The 25,965-nt window shown below is 33.7% G+C and overlaps 1 protein-coding gene across 4 annotated transcripts in view; it reads right to left on the bottom strand.

The window, feature by feature from the left end:
* KIAA0825 (KIAA0825 ortholog) overlaps positions 1–25,965 on the bottom strand; it is a 246,087-nt gene that overhangs the window by 11,293 nt on the left and 208,829 nt on the right. For 3 of the 4 annotated variants that reach the window (XM_019655923.1, XM_019655922.1, XM_019655924.1), the window contains 2 exons: positions 2,902–2,988; positions 2,289–2,482 (listed from right to left, as the gene is read on the bottom strand). The exons of the other annotated variant lie outside the window; for it this stretch is intronic. In XM_019655923.1, coding sequence (XP_019511468.1) covers positions 2,976–2,988 — 13 coding nt within the window. In that variant the 3' untranslated portion in view covers positions 2,289–2,482; positions 2,902–2,975. Of the gene's footprint in view, positions 1–2,288; positions 2,483–2,901; positions 2,989–25,965 lie in introns of those variants that run through there. 4 annotated transcript variants of the gene reach the window in all.

Genomic DNA, 25,965 nt, shown 5'->3' with positions numbered 1-25,965 from the left:
CACTCATTTCGCTCCAGTCACGTGGAGCTTGTTTGTATCTCTGAACAGAATGGCACATGCTGTTCCCTCTGCCTGATGTGCTCTTCCCCAGAAATATTCATAGCTTGCTCCCTCAGGTAACACAAATATCACTTTCTCATAGATTCCTTCCCTAGCTACTCTGTCTGGCTGCCTAACCTCCATATCCTTACGTGCTGTAATTCATTGCCTTTATCACTATCTGACATTATGTTACATATTCATCAGCTTATTGCCTACAATATCATTTGAGTATAAACTTTATGGAGGTTAGGGTTTTGGTCTCTACTCCCCTACCTCAACCCTAAAATAGTCCTGACCCAGTAGGTACTCAGTACTTTGACGCCCCCAATTTTTTGTTTTGCAATGGAAAAATAGTAGTCACTCATATTGACATATAAAATCCTGTTTTACAGAGAAAAAAAACTGTTGTTCTATGGCTTTTCATCCCTCTTTCAGAATACAATTTGCATGATTATTTTTCATACAGTCATTTTCAAAACGAGTTGGAGTTTTCAAAAGCAGTTAAGACATTTAAAAGTAAGTACTTTCTAGAAATATACACTAGGAGAAGGAAAAATGAAAAGGCTGACAAATTCTTTACTCTTATATTTTTAAAATGTGTTCTGAGATGTAAGAAGTAATTATGTAACTCTTCCTACAGAGATTTTTGTTAAATAATTTACTACTTGACAGTTTGTGTCACAGTTTTTCACACTATACGTGGAGTTATGAATGAAACTATAAACGGCCTACTACTATGATCTAAAGCAGAAATTCCAAGGGTAGGGTACAGAAGAAATTCCACGGGTAAAAAGTTCATTTATATTAATGGGCTAAATCCCATAAAGCTATTGGCTATCCAGAAGTATTTTGAATAAATTCAAAAGCAGTTAAAGAGTTACAAAAGTGAGCATTGCATTTTATTTATTCAAACCATGAACTCAAAGTAAATGGCATAAATACTACTAATTAAAAAGCTGATAGAGAGCTGACTTTGTGCTAGGAACTATTTAGTCTTTCATTTGATAAATTCATCGAATCCTTGCAACAACCTTACAAAGCAGCTCCATTATACAGATGAAAACACTGAGGCATTAAAAGGTTGGCTGTTCAAGGTCAAACTAGAAGGTGGCAGAGCTGAGATTTTTAACCTAAGGAATCTGGCTCAAGAGCATGTAATGTAAACTTGACTGCCATGGAGTTACACTGCATGCTGTTTGCTCCATGATTTCTGCCAGCAAAGTGTATTTCAGTTAACAAAACAGAGGTTTCTATATGTAAAGTTAGATGTATATAATTCCTAGGAATATAATATTTTATAATAAAAATTAAGTTACAAATATTATAACATAAAATTTCATCATTAAATTTATTTTGTACCCTAAATTCCAAACAAACTATGGACATCTTACAACACACATCTATAATTTTAAATTGGTTTTTACATAACCTGGACAGGTCAAAAACCACACAAAAAAATTCAGTGGGCAATGCTAATGATGAGTTTTGCTTTTAGGGACTAAGAGATTAGAATTTTGTTGACTATTCCCCTGTTTTCTAATAACTGTGAGATCATTCTCATTGAAAAGTAGAAATCACAGAGATAAAAAATTGTTTCAGGCTTTGAAACTCTTTTTGGAACAGAATAATGCATGTGTACTAAGTCACAAGAGGCACAGTTTTCTTAACCATCTACATTTTAATATCTTACATTTCTGTGTCATTGATATATTCTCCTTTTTAAGTAGACAATATAAAAAGACCAAAAAATAATAGTTTGCAATAATTTAAAGGGTGCCCAAACTATCAAAAACTAATCAAGGCTACCCATATATAAACTACCTGCCAAATAAGGCCATCATCTATTAAATATATAAGCTAATAATTTTAAAAATCGCCATAAACTTCCTATATGTTATTATAGATTGTCCAACACTGCATTCTGCAATCATGCTTTGCACTCCAGCTGTAGCAGTAAAATTACTGAAACTGTAATTCTCTTAATATTTAAATAATATATTAAAATTTAATTTTCAGCACCTGGAAGAATCTGTTTGTGTGCCAGCAAATGAGGTAGCTGGGCCTGGAGCTCTTATACATATGGGACTCAAAAACAACCTATCACAAATAATTACTAAGCTAGAGCAGCTGTAGTCACCACAGTAGTCATTTAAAAATCAGGTCAAAGTTGCTTGAATTATTTTCCATTTTCAAGATACTGTGTGCATAAATTCTGCAGTGTTTATCTTTTTATATTTCCTGCATTTTGTAAAATTTCTCTTTTACTGGTAATTGTAGATTGGAGTGGACGTGGTACCAAGATTCAGCATCTTGTGAATTTGTTAAGTTGGGCACGGTAAAAAAATTAAGCTCCTGATCTCTCAGGTTCTTTAAATGGCTGATGTGAATGTGCTGATCCAAAAGCATATGTTAAATCTGTTCACAGGAAGGATTATGTATTCTGCAAATAAACAAACAACAATAATAAGTATATTTATTGCTGTAGGTATATGGCTTTCCACACATACTGTCTGTGTATAAAATGGGCCAAAATATAAACCATACATCATTTACAAGATATTCTTTAATGTATTCTCGCTATATTTTTGAAATCATGATGTCAACTGGTCCATGTATAAAAGAAAATAATTTAAAATTTTTCATTTATTAAATTTGAACAAATTACTGGGAGAGAGGACTAGTGAACTGAAAATTCTAAACATTTCTTTATTTTATACACTTTCATTCACACCTAAGAAAATAATACTGTTTTAAAGAATGTCTTATATAGACACAATTCCTAAATTCACAACCCTATCTGAAATTGGGTAGGTGTTACATCTCTCCTCTTCCATCTCTTAGCATTCCTGACATACTTACTGAGAAACAAAAACTCAGGAGAGCATGGGACATCGTAGGATTTTTACTGTCACTTTAGTGAGATTCACTTTACTTTATCCCAAAGCTCTAGAAAAAAAGAAAACGAATTTGAAGAGTGTATTTAGTAAAAGGATGGCACTGGTAATAAACTCCTTTCAAACAGAAATTTTAATTGCTTTGATTTAGTTTTAGATTTCCAATCAGATTCTTGGATATGGAAAAAGGTTTAAATGTCTGTTTTAGTAAAGCATCGAATGACATCCTACACCTGATAGTTCAAAAGAAAATAAGTTAAGATTTTTTTGTTGGAGGAAAAGATGGGGATTAGGGAATAGGAAAAAAAAAAAAGGTTCCAAGAATTTATACACCATTACCTTCAATCATTTTGATGCAAGTCATTCATACCACCACCATGCTAACAAGACATCCAATTTACTAAACAATGAATACTGAAAATACATTTAAAAGGTACAAATGACTGTCCAAAGAATGACACTGAAAAATATTAAGTAACAGCTCTACCTCAAGATAAGCCTCACCATTAAAGAGTTTTAATGAAGAGAGCCTTCAAAGGCTAAATCAGGAGGCATTGATTAGATTGCCTCTAACTTTGTGTTTTGACACCTTCGTCTTTCGTGGCATTATATTGTCTCTGTGCATCTTACAAAGGAAGCATTTTACTAGGCCCACACAAGAACAGGAGACAGCAATGCTTATAAAAGAGACTGTCAAGGGTGTGAGCCAAAATGGGTCTCATTTGGATTTCAAGAGAAGAAAACTCCTAATGCATTTCATTACAATGTATGTGAACCTCTGAAAAGAAGGATGGATTGGGATTCTCATCCCTATTAATTTATTGAAATGGATTCAGTTTTTTCTTGTATATCAAGAGAGACCATGTGTTTCAAGCAAGGTAACAATATTATAGTCCCAATAACCAAATATGCTATGATTCACTATGCCCTTCTGTGAGATAAAGAGGACACAATTTTCCTCATAATTGGGATTTGAGTTTAAAAATAAATCCTACAATAATAGCATGGCAACAAATAAATATTCTTTGTTACTATCAGTTTTAAAGATATGATCAAGCTGCTATACAACACAGGGATTGATTCAGTCTTTGTTACCAGAGCAGGCTTTTCACCATTTGAAATCCTATTTTTTCCCTTACTGGTGTCATTCACATATTGACTTTTATTTCATTGAGGAATTGTATGCATGATGTAATTAGGATAACACCAATGAAAGTCATATTTTATTAAAAGATAGTGAAAAGAGAATGAGAGAAACTCACAGCATTTTAAGTATTGTATTGTAGTGTGTGTATATGTATATATATATATATATGTATATATGTATATATATATACACAGACACACAGACACACACACACACACACACACACACACACACACACACACATCTTCCTTCATAAGAATGTTCTAGTCAAGACTCACATTTAATTCATGGTTTTAAAAAAAGTACTTATATTTGGCTGACATGCCAATTTTATGAGATACCCACCATTCAGAAAATTTCAAGAAAATTTCAATCCCTAGCCATGGAGAAATGCCATGATCTAATGCTTTTAGACATCCTAAATAATTTCATAAATCCACAGGATTACAAATATAAGACATATGCTCTCATTGCTCTTTAACACCATTAACATTTAGAGATGATTGATTATGTTATACCAATAACAGTCAGTGAATTCAAAGCTGATCTATTTTTTATGTAAATCATATAACCTGCTAGTCAAATTAAAGGTTAAATATACATAAAGTCTTTGAATAAAATAGAGATAATCTTTCACATAGAACATGGACTCACAATATACATACTCAAATGTAATAGGAACCATGGATTCACAGGTTGCTTACTAATTAAATCGAGAAAAACAGCATGAGAATGCCCTCCTTATGTTGTTATACATTTTATTCCAAATGTGAATAATATAGCCACAGCTAAGTAGAATTGCAAAATATAGAAAGAAAAAACAATTGGAAATAAATGTACATTTACAAACTTGGAAAGCACCTTCTATAAATAAATTCATATTCATCATTTAAATTTTCCCATGGATGTGACTATAAAATAAATTGGTGCAGTAAGAGTACATGTAAAGCAAATATCCAGCATGTGTACATACATGTTGATGTATGTAAGTATGTATATATTCTTTAAGCAATAGAAATATATACACAAAAATTCTAACAGCAAATCTCAATGAATTTCAGTGCATAATTATTTTAAAGAAAGTTTACATATCTCCCTGTGGTATATACAATAGAGGAATTTTTTGATAAATTGTAATTAAATTAGAATGATACATGTTTCTTATTTTTATCTTGAAAGTTCTTGTATTCTCAAACAGAGACCATTACACACAAATATACAGCAGGTTACTTGTTGAATAATGTATTTCAAGTACTTAAAATTGCTGGGGAGTTGCCTAAATCTACACGTGAATACATATTTTGGCCTTAATTCTCATCACTGCACATCTTCAACAGAATATATTTGATAATCTACTTAGAAAGCAGTTAATGTCAGATTTTTTTTCAGGACATAACAAAGGTAATAATACCCTCTTTATGATATAAACTTTATGACATTCTGAATAAAACTGACAAGTATAAAATTTGATCCATAAAATAAGTGATATACTTATGTTAATTCACCTTTTTAAAGATATTATGTGTTGCTCCGTTTTTTTGACAAGGCTTCCATTCATACTAGAGACATGTTGAAAAACACTATATTTTTTTCTCAATAAGGAAAATCACTTTACCCACTATCATGCTTGTTCTGTCTCAATAAAAAATCAATCATCAAATGCTTGCTTCCAAGTTTTACTTGTTAAACTGCCAATTTATGCATACAGTTTGGCTCAGCAGAATTTCACTCAGCACCATTTCTTTCATTATTATAATTTTGTACATCTCATAAAATGTCTTAAACTTAGGGGGTAGGCAAAGTTACGAAAGTTTATGTGTGCTTCTAAGCATTTAATGTTTATAGTTAAAATGTAGTGGTAGAATGTAGCTCCAAACCATAATTTCTGGAAAAAAAAATAAAAAAAGGAAAACGATATCTTTCTGTGGTTTTTCAAAGTAATAAAGGCCTGATTGATCCCACTGACTAAGGCAATTGAATCGGTTGTCTAAATGGTAGTAACGTCAATGTCAGATATGTGGTTATCTTTTCATCTGGGCCTATTCTTGAATGTAAAAATCAGATGTTTGAAGGACATTTCACTGACCTGTTATGGCCTCTACGACTCTCAAAAACAATACTAGTATTCCTCATATAAGTGCCACATTTTGGATAAAAACCGTTTCATCAATGATGCCTTTGCGACATCTGGCGGTCCTTAGGATATATAAAAATTACTTTTTGTCTTTCCAAATCTATTGGTACTTGAAATTCCAGTCCAAAAGCCTTTGATACCCCCTAGCGGGGGCACAAAAGCACTCTGGCCTGTAAGCTAGGACGTGGGCTACCATGAATCCATATGGTGCAAAAGGTCACAAATCTTGAGATGTGGTGACATTATGACAATAAGATACTTTTAGACAGAAGCTGACCCATTTTGAATATAAAAAGGACCCTGATCACATGTTCCCACACATTTAAAACTATAGAGAAAAGAGGAATATGCTAAGTGCTCCACGCAGAAGCTGAACACTGTGTTTGAGGGTACCTATAGTTCTCACACTTAAGAAATACTACCCAGAGATTTCCGGCAAACTGATTTAAATGATCTAAGAGTCCTGCTTTTTTATACGTTGATGTTCAGCAAATGTTAATAAGTGGGGTGGCTAAATGTTAATAGAGAAGTGGCTGAATCACAGGGTGCATGTTTCGAAGCAATCTTCAGTTTCCTTTAAAATTATTAATCTAGCCATACTAAAATTTCCCTACATGTTTCTGTCTTTATTTGTATTTCCAGCAAAGCACAGAACTTGAATATTACTTTATGCAGAAGGAAAAACTACCCTTTGGATTTTTATTCTTGTTCTATAGGCAATTAAGTATGAGAAAGGGGAAACAAAAACTAATTTCTTTTTCTCCATCATACTCTCTACAGGTATATTTGTTGTACACATTGAGAAATCATGACTTTGTTAATTCTTTGCTCAGTAGGAGAAAATTACATGTGCTGTACAGTTGATTTTTCATTTATTCTGAGTCTTGGTGAAGTAGCACACTTGACAGCAATAAGGTCAAGTTTAAACGTACTGTTTTAATTCTCCACTTTCAATCTTCTTTTCAAATATTTGTCTGAAAATCTATATTATTTTGGATATAAACTAATACTTTTAAGTTTTAAGAACTCATGTTTTTCAGGTTTTATAATCAGTATTTAGTGGGTATTGAATTTCTGATTATTTAAAGTGATTAATAGTTATAGGCAGTAACTGAAATAGATAAGATGTAGTTCTCCTGACAGAGTACTAAGATCTATTGTATTTATACATACATTACTGAGCTGCAGTCATAGATATTTTTTTTTCGTAACTGAACCAATTTATAAAGAATATATGAAAATTATCTCTATAGAAATATGTTTGAATTTACATGCAATTGTAAAAAACTTCATGTACATAAAAATGTGTATTCTATTAGCTATAGACTTTTCTTAGGGCGGCAATAAGTTCCTTTGATAATATTTATAGATTGAAATTTTAAATGGACCTGGACACTTATCTTTTAAAATTATTCCATGCTCTTCACTTTAAGAATGCAGAATCATATAGAATAAAGTAAATAGAGATTAGTATTGCATTCTCTTGTCACTGTTTAAAAGGATCTTGTTTAACTGAGAAAGTAGTATATTTAAAAATGCCACTATGCATTATCTTAAAAAATAAGAAGAGGAAAAAAGGAATATGATCTATTATCAATATATCACTATGTTATTTGCTAATATTTTAGATTACAACAGATGGTTTGATAAATAATAAAGCAAAAACTATAATGAGATATATTGAGTAAAATAATGGTATTAAATCAAACACCACTCTTTCTCCCAAATATACTTTGTATAATAAAATAAACATTGTAATGGAAGCTAGAAAAAATGACCAAAGACATATCTTTAAAATAATATGACTTAAATCTTTTCAAATGTTAAAGCAATAATTTTAATCAAGGATAATAGCAAATATAAAATTCTATTTATAATTAGATACAGAACTTGCAAAATATGTTTCAAATGTGACCACACATATAAATATAAAGAAGTAAAGTCATAATTCTGAAGTACATTTTATTGTTTTCTTGAGTCTGTCTTTTAGAAATACATTTGTAGAATGTTACTGAAAATTTTTACTATTTAACTTGCAAGGGCCATAAAAAGAATATCAAAATAAACCTTGCCCTCAACTCTCAATACAAAGAAACAGAAATTTTGCCATATTATCTAAGTGCTTATTAAAGTTATTTTGTTTTTTGAAGGCCATATTGGAACAGCAAAAAAGGAGAACAGACACAGAAGGATTAATAAAAGTGAGAAAATCAATGGAAATAAGCAATAAAGATAAAAGATGTTAAATATGAAGGAGATCCAACATAAGCATAATTGGTATCCCTAAAGAAAAGAATTAAACAAATGGAATGGGGAAAATATCCAAAGATATTACTTAAGAAAACTTACCAGAAATAAAGTAAGATTTGAGTATATAGATTGAAATGACATGTTTCTTTGGGAAAACTGACACAGACTGATAAACACCAAGACATATGCTGATAAGAGATCTGATCTTCAAAGATAAAGAAACAATTATTTTGGTTTTCAGGTAAAAATATTAAGTTGCTAAAGGAGGAAAAGATAGGCTGGCTCCAAAGCTACGTGTGGAAGCAGTGGAGCTATGACTACAAAGTCTTCTGAGAAACAAAGCATTACTCCATATAAATACCCAGTTAAGCTGTTATTCAAGAATAAAGACAAGAGACGAATAATATTTAAATGTGCAATATTCAAGATAGACAACTGTCATGATCCCAACTTGAATAAATTACTAAAGACTGAACTTCAGGTGAGCGATAAATGAAAAAAATCATAGCAAAAGGATGACAGTGAGAATTGAATCCATTTAAATATACAACTAAGATTAAAATAACTATGACAATTATGGTTAAGAAACAATATAAATGTGAAAGCCAACACAATTTGTAAATAATAGAAATAAAATTTTCTAAACAAGAACTGAGAAAAAAAGTTGAATTTATGGTGGGTACATTAGTTCCTTTACCTTCTATATGTGAGGTCAAAAGGTATACTTTAAGAACTGACTTGGGAGGTAAACACACAACGTGATAGATATAGATGATGTATTATAGAAAAGTACACTTGAAACCTATACAATTTTGTTAACCATTGTTACCCCAATAAATTTAATTTAAAAAAGTGAAAAAAAGATATTCTTTAAATAAATGCAAGCATATTTAAAGTTATAACTGTAGGGGCCGGCCGAGTGGCGCGATGGTTAAGAACTCGCTTGGGATGCCAGAGGGCCCCGGTTCGGATCCCACATATGAGGGCCAGTAACACTGCCCTCCACAGCTAAGATGCTGAACAACAGCTCAACCTGGAGCTGGGCTGCCTATGAGTCGCCGGCGACGGCGTGGGCTGCAGCCCCTGTGGCAGTAGATTGCCATGGGCTACCGTGTGTGGCCAGCAGCCAGAGTGAGCGGCCAGCAGCCGCAGTGAGCGGCCGTCCAGAAGCCGGCGACTGATCTGCCTCGCCAGAGAAGAGCGCAATGATGGTGCCAACTTGGGCCAGTGAAGCGACATCCTCCACAACTAGACTGAAGAACAAAAAAACGACAGCAACTTGTCTGTTCCCCTTTCCCCAATTCCCCAGCACTGTTCCCATCCCCCCAATTCCCCAATAAAAAATCTTAAAAAAAAATAAATAAAGTTATAACTGTAAATAATAGAAGAATGAAGACAAATAACATATTCAGCTAGTAGGGAGGTTAGAGAGGAAAGATGGGAGGATGCTGTAAATACTAATTTTATCATTGTTCATTGTGGGGAGTCAATAAATAAGACTAAAGAAATATGACTGAATATGTTATACAAAGTTATAGTTATACAGAGTAGTCATTAGAATAACCAACAGCAGCAAACAACTTGTGGGGAAAGCTGAATGGCTCTAGGACACAGAAGGGGGCATTGCCTTCTACTATTCCCCTACTTGTGACTTGATTTTTACACTACATATATGGCTTCACTTACGCAAGTTTTAAAAGTTGAAAGCATCTTAGATATCCTCAATATGAGTCTTAATAACAGAATACAAATCTGATCATGTTGGTCTCCGCACCCATGGTCACCCACTAAAACATTCTTCGTTTAAGTTTGCAAAACCTTAAAGCACTCCATAACCGGTGGCGGTTTCTATGACCTCACGGAGGATCGCTCTCCACAAACCATGCTTTTTATTCTTTACACTCTGGGCACTTCTCAGTTCCCTAAAAAGTATATGCTTCCTCTTGCTACCAGGCCTTACCTCTGCTAAACAGACAGGCCTGAACTTGCCCAAATTTGCCCGAAATTACACTTCAGTGTGGATAAGTGACTGCACTGCAGAATTAACTAACCTAGAGTAAATTAATATTTCCCATAATAAGTGATACTAAAACGGATACCAGAAGGATGAATAGAATTTAACTAGTTGATTGTGTCAGTGAATGTTTGTGTACACTAAGAGGGCACCAAATAAAATGCATTGTAAGAGGAAAAGCCTGGCAATAAGAGAAAGCAAAGACTTTTGAGGAACTGAACAAAATGTGATTGACTGAAATTCCATAAAATACTAAGGGGATAATGCCTTAGAACTATGTTAAGTTTCATCCTGGTAATGGAATGGTTTTGAATATGATCTTAAAAATGATTTCCTATGTTATGGATCACATAGCATAAAATACAGTAAGTTCTACTATTATAAATCTAAGGCCTTGAACAGTCTCTGATATAAATTAGGCACACAATAAATATTTATTGAAATAATTAAATTTGAGAGGCATTAAAGGAATGGCCACATCATAATCAGATTATTTCAAAAGTTGAAATTGACAAAGTGAAGCCCCATCAATCCATCTTTATATTAGCAACTGATTAAAGTGATTTGTTGACAGTTTTCACATTATTTTAAAATGTACTATATTTTTAAATATAGAGATCTGGGTCTGGGAAAAATAAAAGAAACCCACTTCAGCTGACCTCTCACACTAATACAACTAAGGACATGAGACAAAATAAAAAACAAACAAAACAAAACACCACTCAAGGACTATAAAAGTAAATAATAGCAGGCAAATTATGGACAGAAGCTTAAACTTGAATAAAGACCAATAAGGCGGCAGTGAACTTCTTAGCTTTTTTCCCTCCTTTTGACCCTCTGGTAAGTTGAATCAAGAACTCTGTAGCAGATACAATCAGCAAATGCTGGTAGACAGCCCATCCCTCTGGCCAGAAGATAGGAGAAAAAAAGTCTCTGTGAGCCAGATAGCTGAATATATTCAACTCTTTTTTACTCCTTTTTCTTTTTTTCTCCTTTTTTTTTTTTTCTCTCCCAGTCCTGCTCTGTGGCCTGCTTTAATTGCCCATCTGCATTGCCATGGTAGTGGCAGTGTGAGCACCTAAGAGTCGGAGAGAAAATCTGTTCTTCTTGGTAGAGGAACCAGGAAAAGAGGTGTTTACTGTGCAAGAATGGGACTGTTACTTTTCAGGGCAAAAAAAAAAAAAAATTACAGAAATGATTAAGCCAATGATTTGGAGATGAGGAGATTATTTTGGATTAGGTAGACCTGATGTAATCACAGAGGTCATTATACAGGGGATACTGAGAGCTGAGAGAAGGTGATGTGATAAAGAAGCAGAGATTGTAGTGATGCACTTTGAAGATGGAGGAAGGGGCTAAAGAGGAACATTATACAATGAATGATAAAAGGGTCAATTCACCAAGAAGAAACAATCCTAAATGTGAATGCTCCTAACAGCTGAGCTCTAAAGTAATTGAAGGAAAATCTGGTAGAATTAAAAAGAGAAATAAAATAAATAGATAAAAAATCAGCAAGGGTATCAAAGATTAAAAAAAAGCAAACCTAACCAATGTGACCTAACTCACATTAATAGAACAATCCATCCAATAATAGAAGAATACACACTTATTTCTAATGGACATAAAACATTCATTAATACAGACCTAATTCTGGGCCATAAAACAAAATGCAAGATGTTTAAAAGAATTGAAACCATACCAAAAATGTTCTATGACCAAACAGAATTTAAGTAGAAATCAGTAACAGAAGGATATCTGGAAAAATCCCTAAATATCCCAAAATTTAAAATATACTTAAATATAATCCATGGGTCAAAGAGGAAGTCTCAAGAACAATTTAAAAATATTTTTAACTGAATAAAAATGAAAATGCAATACATCAAAATTTGTGGAACACAAGAAAAGCAGTGCTCACAGGGAAATTTACAGCATTAAATACTTGTAGTTGAATGTTCTTAAACAACAATCTAAGCTTCCATCATAAGAAATCAGAAAAAAAGCTCAATAAAAGTAAAGACATAATAGAACTAAGAGTAGAAACATTAAATTGAAAACAGAGAAAAATAGAATAAATAAAATCAAAAGTTGGCTCTTTAAAAAAATCAGTGAACATTAGAGTACATATATTTTTACGGATAAATGTTTTCAGGTTCTTTTGGTTGAATCTAAAAACATTTATCCATAAAAATATATGCACTCTGACGTTCACTGCAGCATTATTTGCGATGGCCAAGACATGGAAACAACCAAAGTGTCCTTCTATAGATGATTAGATAAAGAAGATGTGGTACATATACATATATACAATGAAATATTACTCAGCCATAAGAAAAGATGAAATACTGCCATTTGTGACAACACGGATGGATCCTGAAATTATCATGCTAAGCCAAATAAGTCAGACAGAAAAAGCTGAGAACCACATGACTTCACTCATACGTGGGATATAAAACTGAAGGCAACAAATGAACAGGACAAACTCACTTCCCATTTAGTGAGGTTTTCAAGCTCAAAAGAGCAATCCTGTTTAAATATTGGCATGTACTTCTGTTTAAAATAAACAATCCTAACTCAAGTAAAACAGGGGTGTATCATGATGTGTCAGGTTATGATGCTGTAGCAAACAACTTATTTAAGAAGAAATAGATAACGAGGATATACACAGGAAATTTCATTAAAACTAGAAATTAAGTTTGGAAAAATAACATGATTATGGTATTCAATTTTTCTATTTAGAAGCATGCATTTCTTCATTTATTCAACCTCTTTTAAATATTTCAGCAAATTTTTACATTTTTTAAGAGATATTCTGCATTTTCTCATGGAACTTATTCTAAGGTAGACTATTTTATGGTATCTATTACTAGTATTATTGCTATTTGTCATGTTTTAAGTTTACTGCAACTATAAAGGGAGACTATTAATCATGTACATTTACTTTAAAACTGGCTTTATAACAAATCTCATTAATTCTAACAGTTTCCCAGATTAATATTATATGAAAAATATGTAAAGATATTTTACTTCTGCTCTACAAGTTATACTTATATGTTCCTTTCCTTACCACAACAGTTAGAACCTAAAAAAGAATGCTAAATAATTGATAATATCAAGCATATATCCTATTCTCATTTTAATAAGATTGTCTCTCATACTATTGATGATGATGATGATGATGATGATGATGATGATGATGATGACTGGGTAGAAATCAAATTAAAGATATGTCCCCCCTCAATTTTAATTAACCCAGAATTTTCATCAGTAATTGTATTGGATACTATTGAATTCCATGTTATCACTTACTAAATTATCACCAGGCTTTCTATTTAACCTTGTCATATTGCCACAATATTTTAAATAATCATTACCTTCCTGGTATAAACCCAACTTAGTTGTATTGCATTATACTCTCGTGTCCTACTGAATTTGATTTGCTCATATTTCACTTATTATATTCTTACTTGTAGTTATCATTGATAGTCACCCATTTTTTTGGAGGCCTATCTTCATTTGTTGCTTATTTTCAAAGTTATAGAGATTTCATAAGAAAAAAAAAATTGGGTAGGTTTCTTTCTCTATTCTTGAAAAAAAGGTCAGATGGCATAAGAATTATTATTTCTTGAAGGTTTAGGTCCCGTTGTATGATGAAAGGCAACATTTAATATTTTCAATTGCTTACATGTTCTTTTCAGGTTCATACATACTTTTGGTAAATTTTGGTGATCTGGCTTTGTTTTAGAAAAAGTGTCCAATATATCAAAATATTAATACTTATTAGAAAATGAACATAATTTCCAATTTTTAAATCTCCATATCTGCTGTCATCCTGTTTAATTTCACTCTGTTTTCTCAATTAGATTTAGTACTAATGCTACCTTTTTATTAGTTTGTTGACATAGTCATCATTTTTTTTCAGTGTTAGCAGAAACAATAGAGGCCAGAAGAAAGGGGGATGACATATTCAAAGTGCTAAAAGAAGGAAACTATAAACCAAGAATTCTATATACAGCAAAACTATCTTTCAAAAATAAATGCAAAATAAAGACAGTTCCAGATAAACAGACATATAATCTATTGCTAACACACCTGCTTTACAGGAAACACAAAAGGAAGTCCTTCAAGTTGAAAGGGAATGATACCAGATAGTAACTAGATTCTGCAGGAGAAAATAAGATCACCAAAAAAGGCAAATACGTGGGGCAATAACTATAAAAAATGAAATAAATATTCTTACTCTTTACTTCTTTAAAAGACAAGATTACATAAAGCAATAATTAGAACTGTATTATTTTTAAAACATATAGATTTAATATGCATGACAATAATAGCACAAAAGAGGAGGGAGGGAATGGAGTAATATAGGAGCAAAGTTTTCATAGTCTATCGAAATTAATTTAGTATCTGAAGTAAATCGTAAAAAGTTGCATATTTTAATATCTAGAGCAACCACTAAGACAACAACTCAAAAAAAAATACTAGAATTTCAGTTGAGGGGTTAAAATACTGTAGAACAGGACAAATCTTGTTCTGCTACCAAATTGGATCACCATGCTAAAAGAGATTCAATACACACCCTTAATTTCATAAGGTTTATGTTTGGATACAAAAATCTTTCTGTTCTGAAAATGCTCTATTCTCTTTCCCCCTTTGGACTCTATGTATGTGCTTAATCTCTGGCACTGAAAAAAATACTGTCCAGATTTTCCTTAATATTGTAAATAAAATGTTTGGTTGAATTAACTTATAATGTTAATGCAATGGTAATTTTAGCTGAGTTATTTCTACAAAATAATCACAGAAAAAAATTGGTCCACATATGAAAATTAATATGAACACAATTTATTAATTAGCATGAACATTCATATGTATTACAATTTTCACAACACAGAGTACCTGAGTATATTTTTCTTATGTCAACTTAAATCCATGGCAATGGAAGAAAATAAAAGTCTGAATGATTAAGTTACTAAAACTAAGACAGTATTGTTGCAATAAACTACAAAACCTCAATTAGTTCTGACACAATGTGAAGAAGTTCATGACAGATACGTGTTATTGACCTTTAGCTACTCTAAAAAGTACTTAGAACTGTACTGGACTAACTTGGGGTATCAAATACAAATATTAGTTAAACTTCTTAATAGAGTCACTGTGTAGTGGGAAAAAGTAAAATGTAGCAAGTTTGTAGTTTCTAAAATTCAAATTGTACAAATTATTCACCAGTGCACTGTATAACTTAATTCTGGAAAAACTTGAGGTGTATTAGTAAAATACAGGAAAAAACAAAATGAAACACAGTCTGTATAGATATACATAGTATTTACTTTCTATTCTTTTCATGCTTTCTATGCATAAATCTACTGATGTGTTCTTGATCATTTTGGTGTGATATTTTTCTCTCAAAGATGTTTCTTTGTGTTGGTGAGGAGAAAGTCTGTTAATGATAGCTTGAAAAAGTTTAAGTTTCAAACAGAAAATGATAATCTCTGCTTTTAATAAAATAGAAAATCTATTTTAATCATTAAGGACAAATAGTAAGTTCATGGAAAATACTTGGAAAAATTTTCCTGTTCATCTATTATGTAAACATAGCTTAGAAAATGTGTGGAGTGGCTCCATATTTCTTGATATTACATGTACTGTTTGTTTAAAATTACTACATACAAGGATAATAAGAGAATACTATGAAAGGCTGTATGCCATCAAATTGGACAACTTAGAAGAAATGGATAAATTCTTAGAATCATACATCTTCCCTCTACTGAATCAAAAAGAAACAGAAAATCTGAATAGACCAATCACTAGAAAGGAAATTGAAACTAATAAAAAAACCTTGCAAAAAACAAAAGCCCAGGCCCAGATGGCTTCATTGTTGAATTTTACCAAACATTCAAAGAAGGTTTAATATCTGTCCTTCTCAAACTATACCAAAAAATTTAACAGGAGAGAACATTTCCTAACTCATTTTATGAGTCTAACATTACCCTGATACCAAAACAAGACAAGAACAACACACACACAAAGAAAATTATAGGCCAATATCTCTGATGAACATAGATGTAAAAATCCTGAAGAAAATATTAGCAAACTGAGTAAAACAATGCATTAAAAGGATCATAGACCATGATCAACTGGGGTTTATTCCAGGGATGCAAGGATGGTTCAACATCCACAAATCAACACAATACAACACATTAACAAAATGGAGATTAAAAAGCATATTATCATCCTAATAGATATAGAAAATAAACATTTGATAAGATTCAATATCCACTCATGATAAGAAAATGCTCAATAAAATGGGTATAGAAGGAAAGTGCCTCAACATAATAAAAGCCATGTAAGAGAAACCCACAGCTAACATCATACTCAATGGTGAAAAATGCAAAGCTTTTCCTCTGTAATCAGGAACAAGGCAAGAATGCCTATTTTGACCACTTTATTTCAAACACAGTATTGCAAGTACTAGCCCGAGTAATTAGGCAAGAACAAAAATAAAAGGGATCCAATTTAGAAAAAAAAAGTAACACTGTCACTGTTTGTGGATGATGTGATTTTTATATATAGAAAACCCTAAAGACTCCACCAAAAAAAACTAATAGAAATTAAAAACAAATAATACAGTAAAGTTGCAGGGTACAAAATCAATACACAAAATCTGTTGAGCTTCTATACATTAAAAATAATTTATCAGAAAAAGAAATGAATAAAATTACATAATTTATGACTGCAACAAAAAGAATAAAATACCTAGTTACAAACTTAACAAAGGAGGTGAAAGACCTGTACACTGAAAACTATAAAACAGTTGTAAAAGAAAATGAAAAAAACACAAAGAAATGGAAAGAGAATTCTGATCAAGATGATGGAGCAGGCAAACACCGTGTGTCTCCTTTCATCACATCAAAAATACAACTAAACTATGAAACAACCATCATTGAGAGTCACCTGAAGTCCAGCTGAACAGGAGTCCTATAACTAAGGATATTCAGAAAAAGTCATGTTGAGATGGGTAAGAGGGGCTGAGATGTGGAACGGGCAGGCCCCATACCACATGCATGTTGTGGTTAAAAATCAGGCAGCCTATCTCAGAAGCTGAGGTGATCCCTGAGGAGCAAGGGGTTTCAGCCCCACATAAGGCTCCCCAGCCCCGGGTTCTAGCGCCAGGAAGAGAAGTCCCCACTACTGCTGGCTGTGAGAACCAGCGGAGATTGTGGCTGAGCAAGACAGAGGGAAGATGGAGTGGCCTGGTGTTCCTCTTAAAGGGCCCACACACTGTCAGACTCGCACTCTGAGCTCCAGCACTGTAGTACATATATATAAAATGGAATATTATTCAGCCATAAAAAGAATGAAATCTTGCCATCTGCAACTACATGAATGGATCTAGAGGGTATTATGCTGAGTGGAATAAGTCAGACAGAGAAAGGCCAATGCCATATGATTTCACTTATGTGGAATCTAAAGAACAAAATAACAAACAAAATAGAAACAAACTCATAGATACAAGGAACATTTTGATGGTTTTCAGATGGGAGGGAGTTAAGGGGATGGGTGAAAAAGGCAAAGGGATTAAGAAGTACAAATTGGTAGTTACAAAATAGTTATGGGGATGTAAATTATAGCATAAGGAATATAATCAGCAATATTATAATAACTATGCATAGTGTCAGATGGGCACTACATTTATCGAGGTGATCACTTTGTAAGCTATATAAATGTCTAATCACTATATTGTATACCTGAAACTAATATTGTATGTCAACTGTAACTGAAAAAATAAAATACACTAACTAAAATGCTAAGGTTCATATTTTAAGCTTTCTGGAGCCAGAATGTTAAAGTAAAAGTTTTTCTACTGTATTGACTTTACCAACTGGAGATTAGAAAAAGTTATATGCTCCATGTAGTTAAGTAAAGGTTGTTCTGACAATGTAATTTGAAAAAAAAAACCAAAAAAACAAAAACAAAAAAAACAGGGAAGATAGTCTGTGTTTATGGATTGAAAGAATCAACACAATTAAAATGGCCATATTACCTCAAGCAATCTATAGATTCAATGCAATTCTTATCTAAATCCCAGGAGCAATTTTCACAGATAGAAAGAAAAACTCTTCAAGTTTTTATGGAACCACAAAAGACCCTGAATAGCTAAAGCAATCCTGAGAAAAAAGAACAAAGCAAGGGGTATCACATTCCCTGATTTAAGACTATATAGAAAGCGATAGTAATCAACACAGTATAGTATTGGCAGAATAACAGATACACAGACCAATGGAACAGAATTGAGAGCCCAGAAATAAATTCACACATTCATATATAACTAATTTACAACAAAGGAGCCAAGAATATATGGTGGAGAAACAGTCTCTTCTATAAATGGTGTTAGCAAAACTGGACAGCCACATGTAAAAAAATAAAATTAGACCAATATATTATACCATACACAAAAAAACAATCAAAATGGATTAAAGAGTTGAATGTAAGATCTGAACCATAAAACAAACAGAAGAAAATATAGGCACTAAGCTTCCAGATGTGGGTCTTAGGGATGTTTTTGTAGATTTGACTTCGACAGCAAGGAAAAAAATTAAAAATAAAAAATAAAAATAAATAAATACATAAATAAATAGGACTACATCAAATAGAAAAGGTTCTGCATAACAAAGAAAACCACCAACAAAACAAAAAGGCAGCCAATCAGAGGGGAGAAGATATTTGCAAATGACATTTCCAATAAGGGGTTAATATCCAAAATATATAAAGAACTCATACAACTCAACAACAAAAACAAACAATCTGATTTAAAAATGGGCAGAGGATCTAAATAGATATTTTTTTCCAACAAAGACATACAGACAGCCAACAGGCACATGAAAAGATGTTCAACATCATAAATTATCAAGGAAATGCAAATCAAAACCTGAATGAGATATCTCACACCTGTTAAAATGGCTATTATCAAAAAGACAAGAAATAAAAAGTATTGGAGAGGATGTGGAGAAAAGAGAACCCTCATACACTTGTTGGTAGGATCGTAAATTGTTACAGCCACTATGGAAAACAGTACAGAGGTTCCTCAAAAAATTATGTATAGAACTACCAAAGTCTTCTGTACCACTCCATTCAGACCTGCCTATTCTCTGCTCCCCTGGACTTTTAGGCCTGTCTTAGCCCATTTGAAGACCAGGAAGTTGATAAATATGGAGGTCTGCTGCTGAAAGATGGTGGCTCGGGGGGAGGGGGGGGACAGTCTCCAGGGATGTTGGAGCATGAGGATAGATTATTCAATGTTTTTAGTTAATAAAATGAAACTGCAGTGAGGAAAAAAAATGGAATCATTTGGTGTTATGTATTAACTTCCATCTGCACAAAAAGCAAAAATACAAACTACTATAGCGGTTACAAAATAGACCTGGGAATGTTAGACCTACTTAGAGCCATCACATACATTTTACTAAATGTCACTGGAATCTCCTCCACCTTCTGCCCAAATAAAATTTGAATATATATTTATTCGAAAGCTTATTCTTATTGTCATTTTGTTGCAAGACTCCTGACAAAACCACACATTAAACTTAATGACTTGTTTAGCGATGTACAAATTAAAAAGAAATAACTAAAACAAAATAAAAATAGTTATTCCTTAGAGATCGAAAGAAAAACACAAAAAGCAAAGCAGTTAACTTGTAGTAGAGAATTTCTTTTAGTTAAAAAAAAAAAAGTAGTTTACGTAGCCCTTCCGTTAAAACATATCTACATACATTTCCTTATGAATGAAACCCTTCTGAGTTGTACCATTCAAGCTAACACATATGTGAAAAGTGGATTTTCACTACTGATAAAGCTTCCACACAGGCAAATTCCATCCTCCACTCTTTCATGTAGTACAAGAGAACAGATTTTTTTTTAAGTAAAGAAGAGTAAATAAGCACTAAGAAACACAGAACAAGAAATAAAGACACTAATACAATTTTTTATGAAAAAATGCAAAATTTGATTCTTTTACAAGAAATTTGAATCTTATGAAATAACATTAGCATCACGTCATAGAAGGTTTGGATGAAATTTAACACCTTATTTTGTCTTAAAGACAAAAGTGTTGGAGTTTTGCTGTGTTAAAATGTTTATGGATGGGTCTAGTTTGACAATTCAGCCTGTCGGATGTGACTTTCACAGTCTGTTGGCAGTTTGTAGACAAGCCATCACACCTGTGACTCCGTGGTTGATTAATGAGTCTTTCAGCTCATTGCTACCATCTGAAGGAAGGCTGTGGCCTTTCTGAGCTTCACTGGTTTACTCGCCTTAAACTGCAGTCCTGCTGAGGTGTCTTCCATAAGAAAATCACACCTGGTTAAAGCTAATGAAAACCTCAATATGTCATTTTCTAGACAAGTCAAAAAGCATGTAAAACTAGACAAAAGATGTATTCAAGTAACGTGGATGTAGTTTTGTCATAACCTGCCAATCCAAAGAGCAACACACAAAAAAGCTTTTCTCAATGACATATTTCAGTGTCAACTTTGAGAGTGATAACTCAGAATTCTCTGTGCTATAGGAGGGTTTCTACAATGCTGGTCAGCTCTTTGCTATACACAATATCTATTTTCACCAAAACTAGGAAGATTCTAGTTCATGATAAGGTATCAATTTAGCATTAATTATCTCGAAATGATTAATTCAATCAGGGAAATTTTAAGCCTTGTTTCAAGTTGTTCACCTTCCGTTGGTCCACTTGAAATGCATCTGGTATTCTTACACGTTTTTCTTAAGTGCAAGGTAGCATTGCAACTGTTTTGTCCTCAGTCCCACTCTGGAGACTGAAAAGCATTTTAAGACAAAAAACACTTGATTTCCTTCCTATCCTCTTAAAATAAAGTATGAACTAGAGAAGCAGGGGGAGGGGAGGAGAGGAGGGAGGAAAGGGAAGAAGGGGAGAGAGAGGGAGAGGGGGAGAAGGAGAGAACAATCTGAATATATTGGATACTGAAGGCCTACTGCAAAAACAGTCTGGTGTAGGGCAAAGCAGTGGGAAACCAAGGAAACGTGGAAGATAGGAAGGAACCTTCATGCCTTCAGGGCTTCATACTATAACTTCATTTTTGGAACACTCTGAATTTTCAAAACATCAGCAATACTTGAATAAATACTACAATCCATTCTAAAGATAAGTACTTGCTATTCTTTACTTTAGATTTTGGACCAGCATTTCCTTCTGCTGACTACATATATAGTACAAGGTATAGTTATCTTTAAGTGGCAGAGGAATTCACAAAACACTCAGTGCTATCAGTAAGTGAGCAGTGAAAACCAAGTTTCCTAGGCAGCAATTACCATTTTCTGATCCATGATATTAACAAAACTTTTGTATCACTGTACATATAATCAGTGAACAGTCCTGTGAATCATAAGAACATACTTGCATGATTTCTGGTAAGTTTTCCAGGTCTCTACTTGCATGTTTGCAGTCATCTGAAATTGAATTTGACTGAATAAACACTGAATACTATTTCTATACATTTAACCCAGTATATAAAAAGAAACATTTTCCTTTATATTACCATGGGATGATCTGAAAAAAATTCTTATCATCACATTTTTATTTTTTAATTTCTTATTTGATACCTGTACTTAGAATTATGGAATGAAAAATATTTAGTAGTCTACTAACCTTAATTTGTAATTCTGTGATTTTTTTATTTGGAAGCATTGATTTTGACTGGTAAAAGTATTGATGCCTTCAACAACTTATTGTCAACAATGACTTTTTGAGCATTCACTAAGTATTTGATCATTTTGGCAAATTTTCAAATTGTTATATCAATTATTTCAATCCTGGCTGCAAAGTTAAATCACATGAAAAACTTTTTTTAAAGTACAAATTACTGTGTTCCACCCCAGATTCTTATCTGTTGTAATTGGTCAGTCAGAAGCCTGAGCATTCCTTGTGGGTTTTTTTGTTTGTTTGTTTTTAACATTTTTCCCAAATAATTCTAATGTGCACCCAAGATTAAGTACCAATGGTCATATATGTAACCTTCATGTTTATTTTGCTAACCTAAAAGAGTAAAAAACTTAATCCTACCAGGGAAAAGAGAATTCTCAAGTTAAGTTGGAAAAGGAAATCATCAGTCTTTGGGATTCTTAGATCTTTACTACAGTTTATAAGAAAATAAGCTGGAGCAGCATGAGTCAGAAAGCTTGGGCTTGAGAAACCGTGGGCTCAGCTACCTGTGCTTCACTAAGACCCTGAAGACAAATGCTTCCTAAACCATACAGTGGGAAAATTAAGATTTCTTCCAGCTTCAAAAGCACGCTCTCAAATAATGTCCAAGACTGCAGAATGCTGTTCTGAAACACTAATCAGAGTACTTATTTGATTCTATATACTAGAAGTAGAATTTAAGCAGGGCTTAAGCATCACTTAAGCCATCATCCTCCTCTCCTGCCTGCAGACATTGCTAATAGATCACAGCACTACTGGAAAAACACTACTCTCCTGAAGTTTGCACTCAAGATGAAACTATTTTCTATTTGGGAGGTAAGTGCCTACTAGTTGTGGGAGGAATTCGGGACATGCCACCCCCAAAATACTGCTTTGGTCTACTGATTATTTTCAGCTGAAGGCACTTGAAAACAGAAATTCAGGGAGAGGCTTTCTCTGAACACCCCTTGTCTGTCTGAAGACAGATCCACCAAAGGAACTCCTGGGGACCTTTATCAACCAGGAAAGATTGACACATCACAGAAGACTAGAAGTCCACACCACACCCAGGCAAACTTTGTCACAAAGTACCACACCTCCCACCTATTCGTCTAAGAACCCATTCATATTTCCTAAAAATAATTTACTCTCCCCTAAGAGCTACATCCCTTATATCCTTGCCCTACAAAGATGGCACAGGAGCTCTCAAATCTGACTATTTTGGGAGTATTCAATTTTTTTTTCCTGCCATACTCTGTGTATGTAATATTAAAAATTAATAATTTTGTATACCTTTTCTTCTGTTAATCTGCCTGCTGTCCATTTATTTCATAGGCCCAGATATCTAACCTGTGAGGATAAAGTCTTTTCTCTCCTACTCTGTTCTATTTAAAGAGACGATGTAGGCTGGAGTGTCCTACAGACCTTGAGTGGGCCGGGGAGACCACATGACTCGTGTCCGAGGCGAGTGAGGGGACATGGCGCGCCAGGCTTCAGACGTGTCTTACCTGGGCGGCTGGCCCATGTCCCCAAGTGTGCGCCTACCTAACTCTGTGTGTGTCCCTTCCTGGATTTCTGATGCTGGCCTATGGGCCGATAAAGGCAGTGGCCGATAATGGGGTGTTTTAAAGTGGAGGGGTGTATGGCCCGACTCCGAGCGTTGTTGAAATTGGTGGCACAGTCAAGGTAATGGTGGCACTCTGTATAAAGATGGTTAAGGAGGGAGTATATGTTCAAAGTCTGCAAGGAAGGCACACAGCATAGGTGAAAGAGTGTAAAAGACGGCCTTGATGCCCTATATGTAAGGGGGAGTGGATAGAGATATTGGAATCCTCAAAAGGCTTCAGATAAAGCTACTTTCTTAAGGCAAAGCGAGCCTGGAAAATGTCTCTCCCCCAGGATCTTGCCTGACGGTTTGCAATAGCACAGGTGTAAAAGCTAAAGCAGCTAGATATTTGGGACCCCATGAGTGGAGCCCCTTGTGGAAAAAAAAAAAAAAGAGAGAGAGACGATGTAGCAGAGTAGTCAGCAGAGAACTTAAAATATACAGAAAGAATTAAAAAATTAGCATAGTTCAGAAGCAAGGACACCAGGACTTGCAATATGTGAGTTAGGTCCTAATGGGAGCATAGCCCCATGGGAGGGTCTACTCCTACTCACCAAACAGGCTTTTTGTCATAACCTAGATATAGTGTAAACTCACCTCAAGGGATGGAATGACCAGACCTGCTTGAAGTTGTATTTTTTACTTTAAATTAGTACAGTGGAACCCTAGTTTTGCAAATGTCTATTGTGAATTTGCTTACTGTGGGTCAATATTCTTACATGAAACTAAACTGCCAGACTTACAAAGCTGAAGACCAGATCACAGACTAGGTGGAAATACCAGCTAAGTCATGTCCTACCCAAGAGATCCACTGGACCTCTAGCAATGAGGCATTCAGTGAAGAAAACAATGGCAAATATAATTGAAATAACTCAAATGGTTTTTATATAAAATATGTTCTTACATAAAATAACCTTAAAAAAACTGCCAAAACCTTTCCATTTTTGTAGGTTTTTTCAATATCTAAATGTAATAATTTACATAAATGTTATAATGATATAATTAGGACAAGAGTCAATGCTCTTTGAGGGCAGGCTCCTATGTCAGCCAGTCCTAGATGCTATCTTTCATGCTAAATCCTGTACCAAAAGACATCCTAGTCACACCATCTGCTGCCTCCAGGGAGATAAGTTGCACATTTCAAAGTATGGCAACATTCCACTATAGCATAATGAAGAAAATGAAAAACATATTAGCAAACTGAACACTTTGGGGAAATTTCATTTTCAAATTGTGTGCTGTTTTGCTTTTAAAGAAGTAAAATTATTAAATAAAATGTGTGCGAGGAAGCAAATATTCTTCCTTGTAGCAAAATTATGAATGCTTTTACTTTGTGAAAAATAACATTATTTCCAACGAATGCATTAAAATCACACATATAATCCACATTCTCAGAGTTGTTAGAAACAAGCATCTATAGCTAACATATATGTACTTTTGCTGAAATCAAATTTCAGTCCTAAATTCCTGTTAGATTATTTGCTAAATGAGAAAAAATGAACATTTTATTAAGACACAACTCCACTCTCTTCTCTAGAAAGCCCTCAGTGTCTATCAATTTAATCTGAGTCCATCTCAGACCAGCCCGTTCAGAGCAACAGACATGAACTCACTCTCATGGAGGCATCACTCTCACTCTTGGGCATTCCCACCATTCTTAACCATTCAGAGAGGAAGTGAAGAACAGATTGTGCAGCTCCAGAATAAGGCAAAGCCCACTGAGATTAAGAGCAAGACAAATCATGTGCACCTCTCATACTTGACCAAGGCAAGTATTAAACTAGCACATCTTGTCTGAAGCACCGTCAATCATTCACCAAGGGTGCCCTCATGGAGGTACATCCCGTCTGAGCCAATATAAAGCAAATAGAGTTTTAGTGACAGACTATAAGGCCATTTAATCTATGAATTACACTGCCCTGCAATTGCATACACATGCCTGAAAACTTTCAGGATCAGGTGAAGCCAAGGATTCAAAAGGGAGAATCTATAACTCTTTCAATAAATATTCTCCAGTTATGGGACTAAATAGGACAATTGTCCCTGTCTCCTCCCACTACCCCTCACTCAATTCAGCATCTGACTCTGTCCTAAGCAGCCTAACATTCACTCACTGGGCCTATAGTTTATAAATGGAACTGATTTAAAAGCAAAAAATGCAGTTAAGAGAT

This window comes from Hipposideros armiger, unplaced genomic scaffold, assembly GCF_001890085.2.
Source record: "Hipposideros armiger isolate ML-2016 unplaced genomic scaffold, ASM189008v1 scaffold_252, whole genome shotgun sequence".
Classification (NCBI taxonomy): Eukaryota; Metazoa; Chordata; class Mammalia; order Chiroptera; family Hipposideridae; genus Hipposideros; species Hipposideros armiger.
This window is presented reverse-complemented; position numbering and strand designations above follow the sequence as displayed.